The sequence below is a fragment of the Natrix helvetica genome, assembly GCF_964273705.1.
Source record: "Natrix helvetica genome assembly, chromosome: 1".
In the NCBI taxonomy this organism is placed as follows: domain Eukaryota; kingdom Metazoa; phylum Chordata; class Lepidosauria; order Squamata; family Natricidae; genus Natrix; species Natrix helvetica.
In genome coordinates this window covers 111,956,804-111,972,296 of record NC_138548.1, presented here as the reverse complement: position 1 = coordinate 111,972,296, position 15,493 = coordinate 111,956,804, and the positions used below count along the sequence as shown (strand labels likewise).

The 15,493-nt window shown below is 36.9% G+C and overlaps 1 protein-coding gene across 1 annotated transcript in view; it reads left to right on the top strand.

The window, feature by feature from the left end:
* Positions 1–15,224, top strand: part of LOC309388714 (mucin-5AC-like) — an 84,792-nt gene extending 69,568 nt beyond the window's left edge. The window contains exons 37-49 of the mRNA XM_081946292.1: positions 510–688; positions 1,594–1,663; positions 3,606–3,700; positions 5,069–5,100; positions 6,311–6,491; positions 7,530–7,634; positions 8,909–8,949; positions 9,547–9,660; positions 9,796–9,894; positions 10,625–10,750; positions 12,500–12,554; positions 12,979–13,090; positions 13,845–15,224. Coding sequence (XP_081802418.1) covers positions 510–688; positions 1,594–1,663; positions 3,606–3,700; positions 5,069–5,100; positions 6,311–6,491; positions 7,530–7,634; positions 8,909–8,949; positions 9,547–9,660; positions 9,796–9,894; positions 10,625–10,750; positions 12,500–12,554; positions 12,979–13,090; positions 13,845–14,163 — 1,528 coding nt within the window. The 3' untranslated portion in view covers positions 14,164–15,224. The remainder of the gene's footprint in view (positions 1–509; positions 689–1,593; positions 1,664–3,605; positions 3,701–5,068; positions 5,101–6,310; positions 6,492–7,529; positions 7,635–8,908; positions 8,950–9,546; positions 9,661–9,795; positions 9,895–10,624; positions 10,751–12,499; positions 12,555–12,978; positions 13,091–13,844) is intronic.
* The last annotated feature ends 269 nt before the right edge of the window (positions 15,225–15,493 follow it).

Below are 15,493 nucleotides of genomic sequence, written 5' to 3'. Positions count from 1 at the left end.
AAATGCATTATCTTAGTCTACAAATCTGAGTACGATACAATAGAAAATCCTACCAAAATTTAGATCTCTGCAGTAATTAGTCTTGTTTGATGGGCCATACAGTGGAGCAGCCTTTCTCATTTAGAGTTACATGGGGGAATTTCTACAAGACAATGTGATATGAATTGTAACCAATATGTAGTAAAATGTTCTTTAAATCCTTTACATTCTGTTAATTTAATGTACATTTGTACATCATGTAGAATCACTGAAAGTTCACAGAACTCCAGAAACCATCCGTTTATAATAGATAGATTTTGGAAATATTTTATACCTGGAAAACTTCATAGTCTAAGCCTTGGGGAAGGTTCTTTGGCACCAGAAATACCACGGTCTTGATTTTTCTTTTCAATCATTCCCTTTCATTTAGAATAGTTCCATGATTTAAAAGAAGCTTCAATTAAATGAGTAAATCAATGTGTACTTATTCAGAGATATTTCTTTTACAAGTACCTCTTGTATGTTTGCAGCATCTTCTCTGAGTGCCATAAGATCATACCCCCGGATTCCTACTTCCAAGGCTGCCTCTTTGATGCTTGCCATATGAAAAATGTCTCCATGCAATGTTCAGGATTGGAGATATATGCTTCTCTCTGTGCCTCTAAAGGTGTTTGTATCGATTGGCGAGGGAAGACCAATGATGAATGCCGTAAGTTCTGGGATATCAAGGCATCTTACTGTGTTTGCTTATTACATGATAATTCCTTCCTTCCTTCCTTCCTTCCTTCCTTCCTTCCTTCCTTCCTTCCTTCCTTCCTTCCTTCCTTCCTTATTTTGAGCTTTTTAAATATATCTTCAGTGAGAATTTGGCATGGCACTCAAAAAAGGGATGCCGAAAGAAAAAGGGGTATTAGAAAGAAGCTCTGATTTATTTACCAATTAAACATTTTCTTAATAAACACAAGAATATTCAACCACCATTCTTCCAGACTTTTGTACTATGTGTTTTTTTAATGCTGTACGCCGCCCTGCGTCCTTGGGAGAAGGGCGGCATATAAATCTAATAAATCCAATCCAATCCAAATCCAGATAGACAATGTATTTCATTTAAAACTGTGACATGAAAGAAATATGTCCAGCTTCAGGCACATTTATACAAAAAGTTGATATGTGTGTTTGTGTGTGTGTGTGAATAAAGCCAAAATTATGTGAAAAATAACAGATGCATGTGGTTGGAATCATTGTTTTTTTTCCCTGTTTATTTAATTCAATTACTATTTTAATATTAATAATTAATCAATTAATAATTTTATAGTCATATTATTCAATTTTAATTAATTATAACTTATGCTTTACACTGCCCATCTCATCTCAGTGACTCTAGTCTAGGCAATTTATAGCAGTATGAATGTTCATGCTGTTAATAAATGTTGTTATTGTTGTCGTTCCTGGAGTGTTTTATTTTTCTTCTTTTGTTCCCCATGTGTAAATTGAATAATGGATGGAAAGATAATGAGAGAGAAAAAAGTTGCATTGAAACTTTTTTCCAAATGCAAAATATATGGAAAATACATTTCTATATTATGATGAACATTTTTCTCTTATCATTTATAGCCTTTAGCTGCCCTACAGATAAAGTATACCATCCATGTGGCCCCATCCATCCTCCCACCTGTGATAACAGGTTAGTAAAACTCAAAAGAGCTGTGAAAGTTTATAATTGTCATGATGAAATGAACAACATATTGAGTATGCATTTAAACTACATAAGTGGAATATATTTTTTTTATTACATTCAAAAGGAAGAGTAAGGAAGCAGCTCTTCAGTCAAAATGAAAAGAATAACAAGAGGCTAAGAAAAGGGCAAGAAAAATAAATAAGGAGCTAATTGTGCTCAGATTTAGGCAATTGCAAAGAGCTGCCTGAATTAACTATATTCCAGATCAAGCATAATAGCAAGGAACTACCTCCTGATATTGTACACTTACAAATTTCAGAGAAGGATGATTAAATGGTAGAAATTACTGTTATTTTGAATGTGTAATTATTTTTCAAAAATCCTGAAGACCAAATGAAGTACCGTGGGTGGCGGGGGAGAGGAGAACAAAGGTTATCTTTAGAAAGGGAGCAAGAAAACTACAGATTACTCAGTCTGGAACATTCTGGAGGCAGATCCCAAAGTGGCCAAACACTTGAAAGCAAAGCCATCATTACTAGAAGTTAGCATGGATTTGGTCAAAAGTAAATCTTGCCAGATTAAACCATTTTGAGTATGCTCATTGGGGAACTTCTGTTGTTCAGTGCGGGTCTCTTTATTTCAGCATATCATTTGACAAAGCAATACCTGATATTCTGATTAGCCAACTAGTTAAATATGGGCAAGATGTCACGTCATTAGCTGGAACCACAATTTGCTTTCCATCACTGCACTTTGAGCACATCAGTAGTTCTTCAGCAAAATAAATCACTTAGAAAGAAGAAAGAATATGCCTAGAAAAATATAAAAGGGTTGCCTTTTAGAAAACCATGGATGAAAAAGTAGTTGAATTGATCATAAATTGACTATGACTTAGCAAGATGATGTGACTTTTGAAAAGCAATATAATTTTAGGCTGCATTGTTGCAAACAAAATTTCCAGATCATGTGAAATCATTTTCTTCATTATGTAGACCTTCCCTTTGACTATGGTGTTCAGCTCTGGCATCACATTAGATCAGTTAAATTGGAACTGGGCAGAGATGTGGATAGACATGAGCAATGGAATTGAACAGAGGATTAGAAACAAACACTTGATGAGAAATGAAGGAACACAACATATTTAACCTTGAGGAAAAAGGATTGACTAGGAGACATAATATCTGTTCAAACACCTGATTCAAGCCTTTATAAAGAAGCCACTGAGGCTTATTATCTATCATTTTTAAAGAGCAAGATACAAAACAATGGTTTTAAGATACAGAAAGACCCCGTGCTAGGAAAGGCCTCTTGATAGTATGAGCACTTTGATAGTGGAACTAATTACCAAACAAAATAGTAGGTTCAAGTACAGATCAAAGAGCCTTTTGTTGGGAGTTCTGCCCATAGTTGTGCACAGAGCAGGGGATTTGATTCAAGAGTAGCCTCATCTCACTTTATGATCTATGATGTTATTGTTATCATGCATTGTATATCTTTCCTCCCTCTGCAAAATCAAAGTTTGTTCCAAAGAGATGGGGAATCCTCTAGACTACATTATGAAAACATCGGCAGAGAATAAGAATTCTCCTTTCCACTTTATCAGGAAAAAAATGTATTCTTCTATAGATGCAAGAAAAATTCTATGGATTTATTTCAGTCATGATTTCATCAATCATAAATTTTAACCTGTGTTAAAAATTAGCCTACTGCCAGGGGTTTGAACCTCATGGACTTGAAACTCCACTTTTATCATGACTAGTTTTCTCGCAGGGAAGATAAAATGTTAATGATTAATGGCGGTTACATCAATGGGAGCAATTTCAAAGAGTTGTATTGATCTTATATAACCTAGTTCCTTCCTTCATTCTTATTAGTTGCATACACTCTGTGGTTGTTCACAATGTTGGGTGAAGCTACCATTCTAATTTGTGCTTCTTTTTCATTGAAGTGGTCCTCCACAGACTGGAATAACAGAAGGTTGCTTCTGTAAAAATGGAACCAAACTCTTCAGCACCTACAGAGATATCTGTGTCTCTGATTGTGGTAAGTGTTCTTATTTAAGAAAATCTCAGGGGCTGCCACAAAGAAGAGGGAGTCAAGCTATTCTCCAAAGCACCTGAGGGTAGAAAAAGAAGCAATGGGTGGAAACTAATCAAGGAGAGAAGCAATTTAGAACTGAGGATAAATTTCCTGACAGTTAGAACAATTAATCAGTGGAACAGCTTGCCTCCAGAAGTTGTGAATGCCCCAACACTGGAAGTCTTTAAGATGATGTTGGATAACCATTTGTCTAAAGTGATGTAGGGTTTCCTGCCTAAGCAGGGAGTTGGACTAGAAGACCTCCAAGGTCCCTTCCAACTGTTATTCTATTCTATTCTAAAAGGGGAGGATAACATAATGCAAAGAGACTGCTGGACAGACCAGCCAGCTAGATGTGATTTCAGTCATTTCCAGGAAAGAATATCAGAAATTATTCATTGAAAGGAGATAATCACTTAAATAATAAATGATGGATGGATCAAAACCCATAGAGCCAGTAAGATGGACATGTGAAACATTTACTATAGATAAGGAGGCCAGATTTATATATATCAACTGCAGTGCACAAAACCAAGTAAAAGATCCTGAAGATCATTTGCATGAATATGCAAGATTTATAAAAAAATATATAGTCTTCTTTCACATAGAGATGGTTTTCTTCGACAGAGGATTTTTCCCCTCCACAAATACATTCTAAAAATTTTAGGATAATCCCTCCATAAGTATCACTTAGCAATGGATCAGCACTGTCTGTTATTATTTGCCCATGAAATCTACAAAATGGACCCACAACATTCTTTGTGCTATCTGAAGCTCAGGTTACCTGACATTCCTAGCATCTTCCTTTTGATTGTTATCCAGTAGACAAAAGAAATTGCACTAGATTCCATAAACTTCAACAGTCAGTGGCCCATTGCTTTCTAAGCAAGTTACATGTGTATCCCTCCCATTAATATAGCAGGAGAGGTAAGCTGTAGATCCTATCAATTAAAAAAATGTCAGCTTGTGGGACTCAAGAAGGGGGCTTTCTCATGTATTGCTTCTTCCATTTGGAACACAATTCCCCTTGAGACTAGAGTAGATCTGACCCTGCTAGCCTTTCTGAAGACCCATGGATATGTTTTCCGATATGGAGGTTACTGTGCGAGAGGGAAACCTTAATATGCTCATTGCTTTCTCTAGACTGATTTGGTTTCTCAGCTACTGCCTGTATTGGTGTGTTTTATATAATGTTCTGTATTGTTTTTAAATGTTGTAAGCTACCTACAGTGACTAGTGTAAAACATAATAAAACATTATTATGTTCACTCTATTATAATGAAATTTAGATGTTCTTCAGTGCAAAATATCATACATATACATTTTTTCCAGGTTGTACTGGACCAGATGGGCTGCCCAAAGTGGTAAGTATTAAAGCTTTTATTATTTCATAAAATGTAGATGGGTGAAACTCTATGGGTAATAGGAGCTTCGTGGAAAATATTTTTTTTCAAAACTTTTTTCAATGTTTGGTGGGTTTTAATGAGGAAATAGGAAAAAATTGCATCCATTGCCTCAGTGTCATGATAGCAGTATTCCAATATCTCAGGGGTTGCCACAAAGAAGAGGGAGTCAAACTATTCTCCAAGGCACCTGAGGGCAGAACAAGAAGCAATGGGTGGAAACTAATCAAGGAGAGAAGCAACTTAGAACTGAGGAGAAATTTCCTGACAGTTAGAACAATTAATCAGTGGAACAGCTTGCCTCCAGAAGTTGTGAAAGCCCCAACACTGGAAGTCTTTAAGAAGATGTTGGATAGCCATCTGTCTGAAACGGTATAGGGTTTCCTGCCTAGGCAGGGGGTTGGATTAGAAGACCTCCAAGGTCCCTTCCAACTCTGCTATTGTATTGTAAGTAGCCACAGGAAAACCCACTATTCTAAATGTGCACACTTTTGCTTGTAAATCTCTCTTACCCCCATATGTGATCAGATCCGCTTCTTCAAATCAATAATGCATGGCAGCTGCAATGGAGGTGCTTAAGCACAACATAAAAATTTATACTGTATGTATGCATGTCTATATATGTATGTATATGTACAGCATGTGTGTGTACATATATATTTATAGATGATAGATAGATAGATAGATGATAGATAGATAGATAGATAGATGATAGATAGATAGATAGATAGATAGATAGATAGATGATAGATAGATAGATAGATAGATAGATAGATAGATAGATAGATAGATAGATAGATAGATGTGTGTGTGTGAGAGAGAGAGAGAAATAATAGATAGATAGATAGATAGATAGATAGATAGATAGATAGATAGATGATAGATAGATAGATAGATAGATAGATAGATAGATAGATAGATAAGAGAGAGATGATAGATAGATAGATAGATAGATAGATAGATAGATAGATAGATGATAGATAGATAGATAGATAGATAGATAGATAGATAGATAGATAGATAGATAGATGAGAGAGAGAGAAATGATAGATAGATAGATAGATAGATAGATAGATAGATAGATAGATAGATAGATAGATAGATAGATAGATAAGAGAGAGAGGGGAGAGAGGGGGGGATATAATATATTTAAAAATATCTCTTTTCACAGCCTGGAGAAACCTGGATTAGCAACTGCCAGAAATGTACTTGTGAAGAATATTCTCTTATAGTACAATGTATTGAAGAACCATGTCCTACCAAAGCTACTCCTGTGGAATGTTTCTATGAAGGCTTTGTACCCATCACAATATTAACCCCTGAAGAAAAGTGCTGCCCTCAAAAACAGTGTGGTAAGTATAATTTTCACCAATATTGTACTGTAAATGACCCAAGATAGCCTGCCGGTTTTCATTTTGGAAACTCTCATTTGTTAGATTCAGGTGTGGGGGCCGCCATTACTACCAGTTTGGTAGTAAAAAAAATAATTGTGCGGGTGCTCTTGCTTTGCTCACGCACACACCAGACACGCGCTCTGCACGCGTTCACATCTTCATTTAAAACGATCTGCACATGCACACATTACAAAATAAATAAAAATTACATTTTTTAATGAAGATTGTTCTGTGCATGTGCAGAACAGAAAATTAAGATGGCGCTGCCGATCATAGAACCGCTACGGTCACATGTCCACTGGAGTTACTACCTATTCAGCTGAACCGGACTGAATAGGTAGGAGCCTACCTCTGGTTAAATTACAGTGGCTGCTTCAGTTTAACCAAGGTTCTGTATTATAAATCATGTATTGGAGAAGTTAATCTGTCTGCTTTACAAATATTTGCTTTGAAATGAGATGGGCAGGAAAATAAATTTAGTAATGAATAAAAAATAAATAATATAGGAGTACTTTAGAAGAGAATATATTTAGCTCTAGATTGCACTGTAGGCTCCTTGGTGCTCTTTGAGTTTGGTGTTTTTTTGCAGATGTTTTGTTACCAAACTAAGTAACATCCTCAGTATACTGTTGATGTTAACTATTTGGTACTGAAACATCTGCAAGAAACCACTAAGTTTAGAGAGTGCTAAGGACCCTATAGATGCACTTTCTAGTTTCTACAAGATCAAAAGCTAATGCTTATAGGATACAGCTGTGCTGTTGGGCAACTTACTGCCAATTCTGTTTTGATAAAAATGAAGTTAAACCATTGCACCAGAATTTATAAAGACCATGGGTCAAATTTCTACTTAAATACACAATGTACTGGATTCATTATAACTTAATCCACTCTATGATTTGCTCAAGACAAGGTGTAGATAAAGTGATGGTAATGAATATTAAAATGTATTAATCCACTCATTGGTCTTTCTCCTTTTTCTTTTTCATTCCGTAGTGTGCAACACTTCTCACTGTCCCTGGTCTATTGAAACTTGTCCACTGGGATATGAATTAAAGAAGGAAAACTTGCCAGGAGGCTGCTGCATTAGCACCACTTGTGGTAAGAGTTGAGCTGTTTTTTAAAAAACAATTGCTGTATTGCTTTAATATTCTCCCCTACCCCATATTCCACTGCCTGCAAAAACACAGATAGTATATTCATCCTCTTTCATGGAAAGCCATTTCAGACGAGATCTCTTTTTTTGTGGGGTTTTTTTTTTTTTTTTGTATTGCCCGGTGTAAACTGATATTTGATCTACCCTGGCTCTGAGGCTGGGCATCCTTAATTCCTTATATGCGACATTTCTGATGCCAGCCTATTAGCAGCATACAGTTTTAAAGGGACTGGTTGTTTCTTCCATCTTTAAATCATGTGAGGACTGTCTCAAATAGATCGGCTGACCTTGCTGAAAGTGATTCTAGCAAAGTTACTGAATATTTCTGTCAAAGATGCTATTTGTACAAAATACGTCTGGATGAAAATAGTCTATTCCCAATCTGTAAAAATATGTTCTACCCCATCTCTGCTTAATCTCTATTTTTAAAAAAACATGTTATCAACATTAACATTAGCAATTCAATGTGTTATCATTTGTCATAGAAAGAGCTGTTCTTCAAAATCAGGGGTGTCAAACTCGATTCCATTGAGGGCCACATCAGGGTTGTGTTTCACCTCAGGCGGCCAGGGTCGGGGGCGCCTGTGGTGGCCCAAGTGCTCTGCAAGCAAAAAAGGGCTCCTGAGCTCTGTTTTCAGCTGCAACGGCTTCCCGCAACCTTCTGTTTTCGCTGGTAGAAACACCACCGGCCGGTCCTTTGCTGTTTCCAGGGCAACCCCATGGGCCAGATCTAAGCACCCCACAGGCCGGATTTGCCCCCCCGAGCCTTGAGTTTGACATCCCTGTTCTAAATGAAGCAATCGTTTTCATTGTCATTGGATGCCACTGCATATTGTTGTGTAACAGTAAGAAAAATGCAAATAGGTACATTCCAACAGTGGGTCTGAAACAGGTCCTGCAAAATTGTTTAAGCCATATTTGCTCGAAATATTCAGTGTCGCAGCCCAGCATATATGGAGCTCACCAGGAAAAACTCTATTTGAGAGATGCATTGGGTAAGACCTAATGCTTTAGAATTCCCAAAGATTAAATTACTCAAGTTTCCTACTCCATACTGTGTGCTAAATAAAAAAAAAATTTTTGTGACTGCACACACTCTTAAAAGGAAAACTTTAAAGGGCAAATTGTACCGTTTTATGTCATTTTTCCTTTTTGGTTAATTTGATCTGTTGAGAACAAATACTAAGATTAATTATAATATTATCTTTGTGTCCCACAGTGAAAGTACCAGGCTGTGTTGTCGATGGAAAGTTCTACAGTGTAAGTGATTTTCATTAAAATGAAGAATAGCACCACTTAAACAACCAATTCAAGTCCAATGTTCACAGTGTTTTTCCTGTAGGAGACCATTTTTGCTTCTCTAGTTTGCTAAAGGTTTTCAGGGATAACAATGGTAAAATTCTTCCTTTTTGAAAATATAAACGCCTGCTCTTATTTGCATTTGTTCTCAACCTTATCACTATTTATTTCATATTTCTATCCTGTTCAACAAATGTAGTTCCTTTGTAGGAATACCACGAAATTAAAAACATTACGCAAACCATGGTTAACCAAAACTACAACATACACCAGGATGAAATCATTCATCAGTATTAAGCGTGAGAACAAAAGCAATTATAACACAGCACTCAAAATCACAGGAAGACCACAATGAAAATAAAAGCCAAATAGTGTGAGAATTTTTTAAAAAAATAATAATAATAAAAAGATCTTCACCTGGCGTCTTAAAGATCAAAACACAAGTATTGAGCACGGCTCTTTCTGAAGAGCAGATCACAAGTAGATTGATTGTAGTAGTTCCAGGGATGAATTTAAGTTAGGATTATTTATGACTGTTTCACTTTTCTACTTCTTCAGCCTGGGGCAGTTGTACCAGGAGGATTATGTGACTCATGCAGATGCTCTGAAAAAGAAGGTCTAGAAAACAATGTGGAATGTGTGTCTCAGACATGTGACGTAAGATGCCCTCTGGTAAGCCACATTGTTGTTGTTTTTTAAACAAACTCTCTGAACTCTCTAAAACTCTCTGAATCTATCCATCTACTCACTTACTTATTTTAAAAAAATCTACGATTTATGAATGTTTCCCATTTTTCTGAACTACAGGGTCACGAATACCAGGAAGTATCTGGACAATGCTGTGGCCGATGTGTGCAGGTTGCTTGTGTTCTGACATTGGATTCCGCTCCTGCCCAAGTGCTCAAGGTAACTTACAATTTCCCTAACTCCACTGCTCATCAAATTCACATTTAATCCACTCATGTACTGTATCTAATACTGATCCAATCTTTTTTTGTGGCGGTTGCTAAGGAAACACCGGGGTCATTAAGCGAACCAATTGTTTGCTGTGCACCATTTTTTTTGCCAAAAACTAGAAATAAGTGCCTGCTTTTGGCCAACCATCATAAATGCAGTCATGTGAGTGCAGGATGCTGCAAATGGCCATGTATGTAGGCCAGTTGCCAAACACCTGAAGTGCAGTCATATAATTGCGGGGGAGGCCCAGCCGTTGTAACTTTGAATGCCGATCATTAGTAGCTTTTCAGAGTGCATTGTAGCATTGAATGGTCATTAAGTGCCCGGTTGTAAGTTGAGAACTACCTATACTGAGTTCGTGATAGGATTCCCCAGCCAAGCTTCCATTGTTGGTGGGCATGTCAAGTCAACTGTTATCATCAAACTACATATGCGCCAATTTAACAAATCACATTCAGCGTAAGTCGAGGAATGCGAGGATCGGTCCAGTATCCCTCAGCTGTGCTAAGTTTTCCCTTCTATTGTTTCACAATTTGAGGACACCTCTAACTGAATTGCATGCCACCCTCCACCACATTCCCAGTTCTGTTCTCTGAGAAATTAATGAATTTATGATCATGAATTATTTTTATGTTATCTTCTCAAATAAATAAATAACTACAATTGTGGCTATTTTCAGCCAGGACAAACGTGGTACCCACCAGGAAACAATTGTACTTCACATGAATGTGAGCTTGTTGAGAACCAATATGTTATTGTCACTACCAAGAGAGGCTGCCCTCCATTTGATCCAATTTGCCCGCCTGTAAGTTTCACTGATTCAACAGTCTTTTCTTTTATCGTATTTGATTCTATGTGGTGAAAGTGGATTTTATCAAAAGATTAAGTTGGAATTAATTGGGTTTATTATGGAAGGTTTACAACTGAACTGCATCAGATGAATTTAAGCAAAAGCTTTAGCCATAATGGGACATTCTGTTGCTAAAATACATTGTGATCTAAACAGCTATATAAAACTGTAAAACAATTGGCTGCCATTGTCAGTAGTACTCAGCTTTAGTGCACTACAGGAGACAATGTATTCAAAGCAAAGTGAATACTGAGATAGAGAATTAGTGAAAATGCTTCCGTTGTTGTTTCATATATAATATTTATAGAAGAAGTAGAGGCATCAAGATATACAATATCCTTTTAGGACTGTTGCCCAAATATTGTTGTTTTGCTTTTGTTTGTATTGATGTTCTATTCTTCTAGCTAAACTAAATCAGTTAGCTGTGCCTGACCACACTTGTCAGTGGATCATAAGCTTTCTAACAGATAGGAAGCAACTGGTGAAGCTAGACAGAATCACATTAGATAACTGTACAATTAGCAAAGGGGTGCCCCGGGGCTGTGTGCACTTCTCTTCTCTCTATATACCAATGACTGCATCTCAAAGGATCCCTCTGTTAAAGTACTGAAATTTGCAAATGATACAACAGTGATCTCATTGGTCTCATTCAACAAATCTGCATACAGACAGGAGGTTGAAAAACTAGCTTTGTGGTGCGGCTGGAACAGTCTTGAACTGAGCCCACTTAAAACTGTAGAAATAATAGTAGATTTTAGGAGAAGCCCTCCTACACTACCACCAGTCACAATGCTAGACAACATAGTATCCAAAATAGAGACCTTCAAGTTTCTAGGTTCTATAATATCTCAAGACTTAAAATGAACATCTAACATCAAATACGTCATCAAAAAAGCACAACAAAGAAGGTTCTTTCTGCATCAACCCAGAAAGCTCAGGCTGCCCAAGGAACTGTCTACAGAGGAATTATTGAGTCTGTCATCTGCATTTCTATAACTGTCTGGTTTGGCTCTGCAACCAAACAAGACAAAAACAGACTTCAACGGATAATTAGAACTGCAGAAAAAAATAATTACTACCAATCTGCCTTCCATTGAGGATCTGTATACTGCACAAACTAGAAAGAGGCCTGTGAAAATATCTACAGATCCCTCACATCCAGAACATAAATTATTCCAACTTCTACCCTCAAAATTACACTATAGGGCACTGCATGTCAGAACAACTAGACCTAAGGACAGTTTTCCCCCCATGTTTTCCCCCAGTTTTCCCCCGCACTCTGCTAAACAACTGATTACCACAACATTGTCAAACTATCCAGAAATGCAGCATTATTTTCATCTTTCCTATTACCTATCTCCTTATCTTCTTATGACTATAACTTTGTTGCTTGTATCTTATTTTTGTGCTTGTGACTGATTTTTACTTGGTATCGTAGTGTGATGTATGTTGATTGCCTATTCAGTATCTATAACTATCACTAAGTGTTGTATCTAATGTTTTATGATGAATGTATTTTTACAATGACTATGATAATGATCTATCACTATTGTATGTACACTGAGAGCTTAACGCAGATTTCTTTATTAGCCAATTACACTTGGCCAATGAAGAATTCTAATTTTAATCCTACATGATTCCCTTATGGGGAAAATGATGGTTTTAATATCATCAATTAAATTTCGAAATATTTTATTTGTATAGGAGTATGTGATATTCACTGAAGATGGGTGTTGCAAGTTCTGCAGAAGTCCGTCAAGTAAGTTATATTATCATAAATAAAAAAAATCAGATTTTTATCCGCGATAAAGCCAACGTTTGTGCTGCTATAGATTCTACCATAGCCTTTCCGATGTCACAGAACTTCAATTCTATTCAAACCCACTTATTATAGTTGATAGGCAAGGTCCCTTCCAACTCTTTCATTCTGTTATTCCAAAGCCAGATTCCCTTAACAACTGTGTTAATAACTTAACAACTGCAGTGAGTCACTTAATAACTGTGGCAAGAATGATTGTAAAATGGGACAAAATTCACTTAACAACTGTCTTGCTTTGGGCTGAATTGTGGTTGTAAGTCGAGGACATGTACGCTTTCTTTTATTTTTTGTTTGTTTGTTTTATGTTTATGATCAGAGACTCAATGTTTTTTTTTTACTGTTTGTCTTTTCTTCCACTCTCAAGCAGAAAACTGTATTGCAACAAATATCACCAAAACAATAAAACATAATGGCTGTGAATCTTCTTCACCTATTGAAGTAGCATACTGTGAAGGCCATTGTGGAAGTTCTTCACAGTAAGTAACAATGAATTTTATTGCATCTTTGGTAGCTCATTGTGAAACAACTGTTTAAAAACTCTTTGTATGCCATGAGATCTAAGATCTGGTTCTTAGGATATCTGCAAAGTAGTCCAGCTGTCATTTTAATTTCAACTTTCAACATTTGAAATGGAAGTTCAGCTAAGACTCAATTCCATTGCTGGTGCATTGCCCAGCATCTTAAATTATTCCCAATGTAGATGGAATTCTATTTAAGGTAGTTTTAGATAGATCAGGGTGCAGGCATACCTCCCATTCCTTGACGGGGAAAAAATGGCAGACTATCAACAAATGGGAGATGTGATGTCTGGCAAATGTCAAAGGAAAGGTAGAAGCAAGCAGGTGAGTGAGAGAGTGCCAACAATGAATAGGGAGGAGGAATGAAAAATGTTATGATGGCCCATCAACAGTAAAAATATGAAGGACCCAAAACGGATTCCATTGATAGAGATACTGTAGGTCAGGGGTCTCCAATGTTGGCAACTTTAAGACTTGTGAACTACAACTCCCAGAATCCCTTAGTCATCCATGCTGTGTGAGGAATTCTGGGAGTTGAATCCACAAGCCATAGAGTTACCTGCTGTAGGTTATAATGTTTTGACTGCCCAACGCTATGCAAAATGGCATTGAGAAGACAAAAACCCGATGAAGACAAATAATGGTTGGTGAAGGGTAGCGGACTTCATCTTGCAGCCACTCACCTCAACCTCAATTTGCTTTCACCATTCAGGTATTCATATCAAGCAAACACGATGGATCATACATGCAACTGTTGTCAAGAGCGAAAGACTACGAAGAAGCAAGTGACCTTGATTTGCGCCAATAATGTCACCATGGATTATTCTTACCTGCATGTTGACGAGTGTGAATGTGTCAAGAGTGAGTGCAATTTGCTCACTCCCACACCAGATCAGCAAGAAGTGTTCACCTTCCCACCACAGCAGCAGCAGCAAGAACAGCAGCAACAGCAGCAGCTGGATCAGCAACAGCAACAGCAGTTGGATCAGCAACAGCAGCTGGAACAGCAACAGCAGCAGAAGAAGCAGTAAGAATAAAAGCTGCAGCAGGAACGAAAGGGATGCTCAGGACCAGTCTAAACATTTCCAAAAAGTGACCCAGAATTGAATAAAATGTAATAAAATGCAAAAGTTATGCTCAAGCAACATTCAACCAAATATTTCCTCTATCTACTCTTCAAGGAAAGATTTTCTCTTCCTGCAAGCCAAGCATTCTGAAATATCCTGACCTTTTCTTGGGTGTAGGCTCAACTGAGACTATATGAGTTTAAAAAAAACTTGGAGATGGAGGGGAAGAGGGCTTGGTGTCAATAATTGGAGTTGGGGGGGGGGGGAGAAATAAAAAGGATGTATTGGTTTGGTTTGGGATCTTCGCTTGAGAAGTGACAATTCCTGCATTAAATGACAAGTAGTACTATTTTAATTAAGACTGGTGGAGTTTTTAGCACTAGCTGACAGAAGCCAGGCATGATCTGGAAACTGAGTAGGATTTTGATCCAATTCATCTCTGTTGCACCTGACAAGAACATTAGTTGGTATTTGCTAAAATGGCAAGTGTAGCTCAGTTCTCTGACATAATTTTTCTTACTGTGCTTCCAAATTCCTTTTTCTACAAACTTCATTTTTTCCCCTACTCTTTCCAAATATGAGACAGGCTATATAATGATGTGGGATTCTTTGTAGATTTATTACTATTGCAAGAAGGGAAAAAAACATGAAGTGTGGCTGCTGCTGAAGAAGACTGTTTACATGATACCATCAGCATAGTAGTTGTATGAGGATCTGGATTATTTTTGTAATTGTTTACAGAATGGACTAACATAAGCATATGCACACCAAAAGGTCATTGGAGAATTTTTGTAAACCAAAGTAATAAATAACAATAATAGAACTTATAATTTCTGTTCTAAGTTAGCGAATTGTTTTCAAACATCAAATTACTATTTATTTGTTTTCAGAAAATAGATTTTTCAGGGATATTTTCTTCTGAATAAATGTTCTACTGTCTGTCAACTAATGCCTGGTTGAGGGAAATTTTCATCTTTTATACTAGATATTTGTTGCTCAAAAATGATTAATAAAACTACAACATTTTGCAGGGGATATGCTTCTTGTATACCAAATTAGTATCTCATTTCACTTCATTAGTAATATACTTCAAATAGCCAAAGAGCACATTTGTTCACAGAACAATATTATTCCTATTGTCCCATTAATATTGCTATTTTGCATTGCTTAATACGGAAATTACCATCATCCCCCAACTTCTGTGCTGCCTCATTGGAGTGGTGGGAAGGGGGTAGGGTTGTTCCTGAAAGAGACAAGCAAAGAACACAAGGAGTGTATTCCAAGAGTACAAGTA